This window comes from Colletotrichum spaethianum (genome assembly GCF_022836535.1).
Source record: "Colletotrichum spaethianum MAFF 239500 DNA, contig25, whole genome shotgun sequence".
Lineage (NCBI taxonomy): Eukaryota > Fungi > Ascomycota > Sordariomycetes > Glomerellales > Glomerellaceae > Colletotrichum > Colletotrichum spaethianum.
Genome location: NW_026054795.1, coordinates 500175 through 511119, shown reverse-complemented (window position 1 = coordinate 511119; position 10945 = coordinate 500175). Strand labels below are relative to the sequence as shown.

General features: G+C 26.4%; 1 protein-coding gene across 1 annotated transcript; it reads right to left on the bottom strand.

The window, feature by feature from the left end:
* Nucleotides 1-8857: 8857 nt before the first annotated feature.
* ColSpa_08952 (uncharacterized protein) lies at nucleotides 8858-9178 on the bottom strand (the record flags this gene model as incomplete). Its single annotated transcript, XM_049275164.1, has 1 exon — nucleotides 8858-9178. One exon carries the CDS (start codon nucleotides 9176-9178, stop codon nucleotides 8858-8860), a length of 321 nt encoding a protein of 106 aa, XP_049131121.1.
* Nucleotides 9179-10945: the final 1767 nt, after the last annotated feature.

Here is a 10945-nt window from a genome sequence, read left to right as displayed (position 1 = left end):
ATAATATAAATTTCTTGTCTAAAGCAACTTATAGTAATGCTTTTAGGCTAAAAGAAAATTACTTATATATATAATATGCTTTAAGATTACTTAAAGTAGTTTTTAGCTCTAATATACCTTTATATGTTTAGGTGATTTGTGTATAAAGTATAATCTTTTTCTGAAAACTTAGGCTAAGTATTTATTATATAAGGGGTATTTTATTTAAGAGTATTTCTAATATGTTTATTAGATTTTTATTTAGATTATCTTATTTAACTTATATAAAAGATAAACTTGTTTAATCTATTTAATAGAGAGTATAGTTAATATTAATATTAAAGTATATTTTTAATATGTTATATATCTTATTTTATTTCCTTATTAGTCTAATGTAATAAAAATAAAACTCTTTTATATAATTAGCTAAGATATTAGGAAATACTGTATAGTATTAGTCTTTAGTGATTCTAAGGTATTAATAAAAACTAATAAAGACCTTTGTTTTATTATATAAGATATTATATAGCTTATTTATATAATTCCTATCTTTTCTTTATCTCTTTTAAAAGATTAAAATTATAGTTAACTTATATAATTTATTTTAGATTATTTATTTTAGTAGTAAGTTATAAATATTATCTTTTTAATATAAAGGTGTTATATAACTTTAGATTTATAGAAAACTCTTAAATTTTTGTGTAAATTTTATTTTAGGAGGTATATTTCTTAAAGCTAATTATAATTACTTTTATATAATTAATGTTTAAGTTGTTTATGTATTATATAAGGGTTTAATTAGCTTTATTATTAATTTAGTTATGTTTTAAGGTAAAGTTAATTTAGGGTTTTAAATAGGTGTTTAAGTTATTATAATTATATAACTTAGTATAAGTATTATATAAGTAAAAAGGTACTTTTTTTATTTATTAAACTTTCTTTTAATCTTTTTAATAAATTTAATTAGCTATTAATTTATATTTTTTATTAATAATAATTAAAATCTTTTTAGCTTAATAAGTTATATAAACTTTATTTTAAATATATAATAGACTTTTTTTTATTAAAAAGTAAACTATTTATTAAAATCTTTATATAATAATATTATTAGGTTTTTTTTTAATTACTTAAAATAAAATATTTTTATAATAATATACATAATATATATAGTTATCTTTTTTTTAGATAATATTTATATGATATTAACTAGATTTTCTTAGTATTTAGGATTTATAGTCTTTTTTTATATATATAATAAGACTTTACTCTTTATACTTATTTTTTTATATATTAGTAAATATTTATTAATATTATTATATTAGCTTTAATAATTATTTTTTAAATTCTCTTAGGAAGCTATATTATATTTAGCAGTTATTTTATATTATATAACATTAAAATTAGTTTATTTAGTGTTATAGTATATACTTTATACTTTATATATAGTATAATAAAGATTTTTATTTAGTTTAGTTTAGTAAATAATAATAAGAATTTATTTTATATAATAGTAAAATAAAAGTTATCTTTATTTTATTTACTTGGTTTAGCTTAGTAAATAATAATAAATAAAATTAAGGCTTTTTAGTATAAGAGACTTTCTAGTGTAACCCTTTAAGTATCTTTAAGAATTTCTTACTTTATATAAAGTATAAGATTACCTAATAGCTTAGCTATAAAACCTAAGTCTTATCTCTTTACTTTTACTAATTTATGATTATATAAAGTAATTATATAAATTATTAAGTAACTATTAATTAGTATTAAATAGATTCTTTTTTTCTAAAAGAACCTATTTATACAATTATACTTAAGTTAAAGTTAAGGTAAACTAAAAATATATTTTCTATAATTATCTTTCTAACCATAAGATTTAGCTTTTATATATAAGATATATGATCTTATGTATCTCTGAGTTAGTTTAGTATGAATATACTTTTAATCCCTTTAATAGATAACTAAGGGCCAAATATCCAGTCTGTGCCCTCTACTATAATGTATGTCCTTAAGTTATACGTGTTATACAACTAGCTAGTGCTGTTATTCTAACAATATATATATTCTTAAAGACTGTTATTATATGTTTAAAATAGGTATTAATCTTTTAAATTAAAATAGACTAAAAAGACTTAAGATAGCCTCCCTTTTTTAGAATATAAAAGTATCTTTAATAAATATAAATAATAAAAGAACCCTTTATAAGAGGAAAATAAAAGACAGTCTATATTATTTAAATATAAAGGTTTTAAATAAAAAGGATCTTAATAACTATAAAGAATATATAAATACTATAAATATAAGAAGAAAACTTTATAAATATAAGAAGGTTATATATAATAAAGAGATTAATAATTTTAAAAAGTAGTATAATAGACTAGGACATATAAGTAGAAAAGTCTTAATATAACTTAAAGATAATATAAATATAACTAATAATATAATAGAAAAAGACTATACTTATAATACTTATATAAAAGTAAACTTTATTACTAAAGTTAATAAGCATTCTAATAACTATAATAAGGATTACAAATATATAGAAAAAGTCTCTTTTGATCTCTATAGACTTATAATACCTTCTACTTATAATAAATATTGATAGTTTATTATCTTCTTAAAAAGAAAATCTAGACTTATATTTATAAAACTACTTAGAACTAAAGAAGTAAAAGAAGTTAATACTATTGTTCTAGAATATATAAATAAGAATAATATAAATAAAAATAAGATAAAAGACTTTAATATAAATAGTAGTCTAGAATTTAATAATAATATTATAAATCATACTTATATAATTAAAAGGATAAATCATAATATAAAAGTGCCTTATACTTACAAGCTTAATAGTATAATAGAAAAAGTAATAAGGACTATAACTAATAAAATAAGAGCTATGCTTTTATAGGCAAATTTGCCTTTATATCTATAGGGAGAAGCTGCTTTAACAGTAGTAAATCTATATAATATAATCCCTTATAAAGCTTTTAACTATAAGACCCCTTATAAAATAGGTAATAATATAAAGCTTAATATTAATAATATAGTAACTTTTAGATCTATATGTTACTATAAGAATAAGGATCCTAAGATAAAAAAGCTAGATAATAAAGCTATAAAAGCTATAGTACTTAACTATAGAAATAATATATATAAAGTATATGATTTTCAAAAGAAAACTTTCTTTTAGACTAGAGATATAGTTATTCTAGAAAATTAGTTTATACCTTTTACTATTAATAATAATAATATAAATATAAATAATAAAGAAAATAGTAGTAATAATAAGATATTTCTATATAACTATAAAAGTAAAAGGAAAGACTTAAATCCTAGAGGTATAAATATAAAGCTAATAAATAATAATAATATAATAAATAATAATAATTATAATAATTACAATTGTAATAATTATAATAATTATAATAATAATAATAATAATAAATCTAAGATAATAGTAGAAATTTCTAAGTAGAATAATAATAAGCTTAAAGACTATAAATAAGTAATAAACTAAAAAAACGCTTTATATACTATAAAAGACTACCTTATAATTAAACCAATACTTTCTACTATAAATAATCAAAATAATAAAATAAATAGGTTTAATAAAGCTATATATATCCTTACTATAACAATAAATAAAAACCCTACTACTTATAAAAAGGCTATAATCTCTACTTCTAAAAATAAATAGATTTAAGCAATAGTTTTAAAAGTTAATAACTTATATAATATATATACTTAGATAATACTTCTTTTACCTAAAGGAATTAAGCCCTTAGGAAAAAGATAAGTATATAATTTAAAAACAAATATAAATAATAACCCATTAAAATATAAAGCTAGGTAGGTAGTACAAGGTTTTAATTAATATATAGGTATTGATTATCTAGAAACCTTTAATACTACCTATAAACCTAAGAATTATAAAGCTATATTTATAATAAGAATAAAGCTAGGCTGGTTTTTTAGGTAATTTAATATCTCTAATGCCTTCTACTATACTAATATAAATAAAGAAATATAGGTAAAATTACCTACAAGTTTTTCTTATAACTATAAAACAAATACCTTAGAATATATAAATAATATAACAAAAAAAGCTTTATATTATAAACTTAAAAAGGCCTTATATAGTCTAAAACAGAGCCTTAGACTCTAGTATAAGTAGTTAAGATCTATAATTATAAAACTAGGCTTTAAAGAATCCTCTTATAATAAAGGTATCTTTATAGCTAATAATAATAATATAAAAGCTATAATAGCCTATTACGTAAACAATATAATAATAATAGCTTTTATAAATAAAGATATAGAATATTTCTATAATAATATAAATAAAGATTTATAAATACAAGACTTAGGAATTCTATATATGTTTTTAAAAAACAAAATATATATAAATAAAGCAAATAAGATCTTATATATTTATTAAACCAAATATATAAATAAAATACTAAAAAAGTATAATAAAAAGGATACTTATTCTTATAATACGCCTATAAATCCTACTATTAAGCTTAGGAAAAATACAAGGCAAATAACAAAAGAAGAAATAACTTAATATTAACAAGAAATAGGATCTCTACTCTTCTTAAGTCTTAAGACTAAGCTAGATATAACATATCTAGTAAATATATGTGCTTGTTATATAAGTAACCTATCTAAAGAGTATTTTATTGCGCTTAATAGGATATAGGGATATATAAATAAATATCCTAATCTAGGATTAATATATAACTAGAATATTAATTTATAGTTAGTTATATTTTCAGACTTTAATTAAGCTAAAGACTTAGACGATAGAATGTCTACTACTGGATATATAAGTATCTTAAGGTACTATAATATAATAAGCTGGAATAGTATAAAACAGAAGACTGTTGCTTTATCTACTTGTGAAGCTGAATATATGGCTTTATATAAAGCTAGAAAGGAATCTATATACTTATATAACTCTTTTTTCTATGTATATAATAACTTAAGGTTAAATATAACGTTAAATAAGCCTATTATTTTAATAAATAACGAGGCAGCACAACGTATAACAGAAAACCTAGAGCTTCATAAGAAATCTAAACATATAGATATAAGATATTACTTTTCTAAACAAGCTATCTATAATAATCAAGTCTCTTTATATCATATCTATATAAAGAATAATATAGCAGATATATTTACTAAATCTATTAATAAAGAAATATTTAAATACTTTATAGAGACTATAAATCTTAATAAAAAGGGGTTTTTACCTAAAGAAACTATAGATAATAAAGAAATACTTTCTAAAAAGAAAATAATATAGCTTAAATACTAAGGTTTCCCCTTTATAAATATTTTTTTCTCCTTTAAAGGTTTTTAACTATAACTATAACTATAACTATTTTTCTTATAATTTTTTTTATATAAGGTTTTTATAAGTTTTTATATAAAGTAAGTTATATCTATAACTTAGATATAACTTAAGGAGAAAACTAAGAATTAAGAAGTAAAATTCTTATAATTCTTATATATAAATCTCTTTATAACTCTATAACTAAAAGTCCTATAAATATATAGTTATTTTTTCTAGATTCTTCTTGAAAAATAACCTATCAAAGTATATATTACTATATATAACTATACTAATACAAACTACTACAAACTAATGCAGTCTACTGCATATAAACGCATATACTTCTAAGCATTACATATGTTGGCGCTTATGCTTTTCTACGGGCATATACGGGCATATATATACATATACGAGAAACTATAAGTACCTCTCAGTGCTTAGATATACGCTTAGATATACACTTAGATACTATACGTATCTAAGGGACTTTCTATATAACTAAGAGATATCCCCTCTACTTAGACAGTTTTATAAGAACAATGAAGTATAACGATACCTTAACGGTTAATATATATATATACCTTTTCTGTCTACCTTTAGTCTTCTCTACTTTTCCTTGTAACTATTTATGAATAACCCCCTGTTATTCTTACTAAAATTAATAAAGATAACTAAGCTAGAAGAAATAGTGATTCTTAAATAAGTTATTAACCTAATTAATTAAGGATTTCTACTATGACTTAACGATATATAAGATATAGCTGATTACTTCTTTAATAAACATAACATAATATGTGTTAGACCTTAATAGGTAAAGAACTTTGTATAATACTAATTATAACTAAAGACGCGTTTTTAACATAAAATTAACTATTAAAGGGTATTAGCTAAGGATCCTATAATTATATAAACTTAGTTTATTTTTATATAAAATATAATTATAAAGTATAAAATCTATAATAATAATATTTATAATTTTAATAAAATAGGCTTCTTAATAAGAATACTATTATATACAAAGGTTATTATAACTTCTAATTATAAGAGAAGGCTTTATATAAAGTAGCCTAGTAATTATAAATAGGTTTCTATTATTTAAGGTATATATATAAATAACTAAGTATTACCTCTATACATTATTATTAAAAGTAAATATTACCTTTTCTTATAGTATACTAATAGCTAAATCTTACCTTAATAGTATATTTACCTTAGTAAAAATAAATAAACTATAAATAAAATTAGCTTAGATTAGCTATAGTATTTTAAAAAGTATATAAAGTCTTATATAAAAGGTATTAAATAGCTTTTAATTTTTAATAGTTATAATAGCTATAAGTCTACTAAGTCTAATAATTATTATAAAAAATATAGTATTATTACTCTTTATATACCTCTTTATTTATTACATAAGCTTTAGCCTCTTAATGTTAGCTATTTTAGTCTACTAAAAGTATTATATAACAAAGAAATTAAGAAAATAATATAAATATAAATTATATATATTACTAAAAATAAGTTTTTTTTACTTTTACAGTAGCTTTTTTTATTTTAATAAGTAAAAAAAATATATAAGCTAGTTTTAGATAAACTAGCCTTATACCTTTTAACCTAAAAGTAGTTATTTCTTGCCTAGATTTTAAGCCAAAGATATTAACACTATCTAACTTACGCCTAAGTAGCTAGGGCTCCTAGGACCTAAAGACATTAACTATAGTATATAATACTATATAAAGCTTTATATTACTTAAAAAAAAGATTTATAGTTATTAATATAATTTATTAATATATTTATATAAAGTAGTTAACTTATAAGCTAAAAGTATTACTAAGTTAATATATTAATTAGTTCTTTTTAAGGCTAAGAACTATAAGCTTTATATAATAAATAAAGTATTAAATAAGTACTAAAAGGCTAAAAAAACCTAACTATATCTTAGAGGGTTACTTAATATAACTAAAGCTAAAGTAATTTAAGTAAAAAAAGGGGTTATTAATACTAGAGGTAAAAATATATACTAGAAGGAGGCTTATATAGAGGGGAATGAATTGTGTGGTTAGTAATATAGTAATTATAGAAAAACTAGATGTAATGTATAAATATGTTAAGTAGTATAGGAGACTTCTAAAGAAGAGGATAATAAGTAGTTTTAATTGATTTTGTATAATACTGCTTGATTGACTTATATAAATAGCTAAAGGGTAGGTAGAAGTAGGCGACTTACTATAATAAGCGACTTACTATGTATGTATGTTATATATAAGCCTTATTATTAATACTACTTATATACTTTTATAATATATAATTATTTAACTAAAAAAGTTATATTATTATATTATTAGTTAAATAAATAAATACCTTTAATTACTAATAAATCTAAATAACTAAATTATTCTTATATAATATTTATAACATAAGCTTTATATTACTTAAAATTAATAAATTAATATCTTTAAGTCTTAATTAATAAATATTACTATAAAAATTAAGCTATTTATTTTTTCTTTAAAAGTTACTAAGTATTACTTATTATATACTTTACTAAGCCTTTTATTTACTAATAAATAAAAGTACTACTTAAAGTAACTTAAATAAATATATAAATAATTAAATTAATTTTTTATAACTATAATAATTACTAATAATTAACTTATATAATATTTTTATTTTATTTATTATATAACTAATACTAAAAGGTCTAATATAATATACTCTACTTATAAATAACTTAATAAATAAAGTAACTATTTACTATATTTATAAGGGCTTATTAAAGCTTAAACTTAATATATTACTTTATAGTATAATAGAGAAGGTATCCCAAAAAGATAACGTTATTTAGCAACAAATAGCAATTGTTACAATAGTTTAAAAAAAGGGATGTTCTTGATAATACAGCAATTTCGGATGGCTCGGATGTGGGGGTGGCTCTCTTGTGGGGTGGGTGGGTTAACTCGGAACAAGCAAAGAAAAGTCGTTGTTTAAACAACGGGAGCCAAAACACAGCTGCTTGTGAAAAACCTTAATACATTGGCCATGGTGACTTTTTTGAATTACATTGTCATGGTAGCAAATGGCAGCAAGACGTCTTGGCATTTAGGTAGCATCCCGCGGCTCCCACTTGATGAGCAGGCTCACGACCACAGCTGTGTCAGCGCCGCCGCTAGTTATTGTCAGAATGCTTCCGGAGTCTTGAAAGACACAGTGAATGCTCATGATGACGGGGCTCAGATTCACCACGTATTGAAAAACGCCGAGACTGGGGTGACAACAAGCGTGATAAAATGGCATGTCGGATCCAGCCCGATAATCTAAAACATCCGTAGTCTTGAGATAGTTCTCTAGTCTTAGAATGGAGCGCTGTAGGTTTCTCAGAGACAGAGACGTAAAGCGCATGCCATCAAGCGGTTGTTGCTAATCAGAGGCATGGCAAAAAGGCGGGGGCCACGCCACGTTTTCTGGTCTGCAAGACCGCTAAGGCGACGAATGTAAGTGATCCTTTTGCCGGAAGTGACAAGTTTCGGGAGGGAACCTCCACAACTTTACCGATTGTCTTGTCGGATGCGGTTGAACAGCTGCACGATGTGGTAGACGACTTTGAGGCGGCGCGGCTCATCCACGGCTTCTAGCGACGTGTCGGTGTAATAGAGCAATTCCGAATGCGCCTCCAGTTCCTCGATGATGAATATCTCAGTACACAAAAATGCTACCGGCTTTCGTGACAGTCGGAACATAGATGCCCGATCTGGCTGGCCCTGAGCCGCGTCGGGACTTCCATGCTCGTCGGGATCAAAGTCCAGGGTACTCGTGAACAGTGCAAGACACTCTCGGTCGATCAAGTAATATTCGAGCCGGCAATACATCTTGCGCATGTTCCATAAGGTGGTTGGAGATGCGATTCTGACGGATCGCTATGGACGCTCAGATATAAAGCATCAAACAGTACTTTGGCGAACTGAGACTAAGGTTCCGTACTTAAAGCCTATAAGGCAAGGCAAATTTTACCATCATGGACAACGATGAAGTGTCCCCTGAACCACACATAGTTTTTATCGTCAAAGTTTGGGACCTTTCAGAGCGTCGACAACTCGCCACCATCGTATCGTTGCCCCCATTTTCCAATCTATCTTGTCATCTTAGTCCATCCAAGTCATGGAAGTTTTGACCTTTAACTCGATTCATTCTGAGATCGTCAACCTCTCCGAAATAACAGTGGACATTTTGCAGCTTCTCACATTACGGACATGAAGCTGAACATATTGCAATTGCCGTTGCTAATGCGCGACGAATTCTGAGAGACACAATGCATCGAGTCAGGACACGTTGATCGTCGACTATCTAAACGGCGGATGCTGGAGAAATGTATTCTCCTCGCTCTTGGTGACGTACTGGCAATTTCATCAGAGCACGAAACATCCGATTACGCCTGCTCAAAGCAGCCGGATCTGAGCAATCACGCCACCCCCAAATCGCCTTCAAAGATCATTGTTATTGATCATCCACGTGGAAGCGCGGCCCCTTTCGAAAGCTGTCAATTTTGTCTTTTCCAACTCTGCGTTGTGTGTTCGAATCCATCCAAATTTCCGTCTAGAGGCAAGGTCACGGCGCCTACAGAGATCAGCCCAAAGCAGATTTTCGAGTCCAACGGAATGCACGGGCTGTTCTCTAAGGTTCTAGTCGCCAGCTACTGCCGATCAAGTTTCCCGGAGTCTGATTTGGTCGATAATAGAACCCAGCCGAGCTATCAAAATCGCTGCCTTGATGAATATGCGTGTACAAACTGACGATCCTAGGGTCTAAACTGCCTTGCGTTTCGTTGCCTTGCTGCAGGTCCCACTTGTCGTTTGACCCAGTTGACGAATCATAGGTTTCTGTCCGCAAGTGTTACTTCCGAGGTGAATTCCACGAAAATCAGACCTATCACTTTGAACAGACATCATTCGCGTTAGCATCTAACAGTCTTGTGGGAACTTTCGGCGAGTTCCGACAAGTAAGCAGCTCACGGTGGCCTAAGCAAAGATTCGCCCATATCTCAAGTCCTCGATGCTTACTTAAACTATGCCAATATTGAGTCGCATTTACACTGGGAGGCAATCCTGGAGTTGAAAGCCTTGTCCGGCACTCCAAGCCTCAAGGTATTAGGCTATCTCATGCTTCCTTCTCGTCGATATTAATTTCACTCGGAGGACGAGGCAAGTTGCTTTCGCTACGGCTGTCTCTCGGTCCCAGTGAGCATCCCTTCGCATTTTCCATGATGGGTCGTTCATTGGAATCCAAAGCATTGAGTCTTTTAAGGCCACCATCGCGACCGTGACAGTGGACTGTGCCGACATTGCCAGCAACGACACGTTTTGCAGCATGTTAGATCACGCGAGGACCAGATCGAATGAGCACTACCACGGAGACCCTGTACGTTTTTCCAAACTCGAGTTCGAAACTCTCGAGAGTGAGAAGATCCTTAAAATTCCTAAGGTGTTCTCGGTCCACCAAAGAGCCGCGGCAAACTCGGCATGCCGTCAACGAATGGGCAAAAAGTAGTAACAAGATATTCGGCCGAAGCGGAGCCCTGCGGTACGCCAGAAGATGCAGAAAAAATACTCAATTTTGGAAGAAGTATATTCACCAGTCTT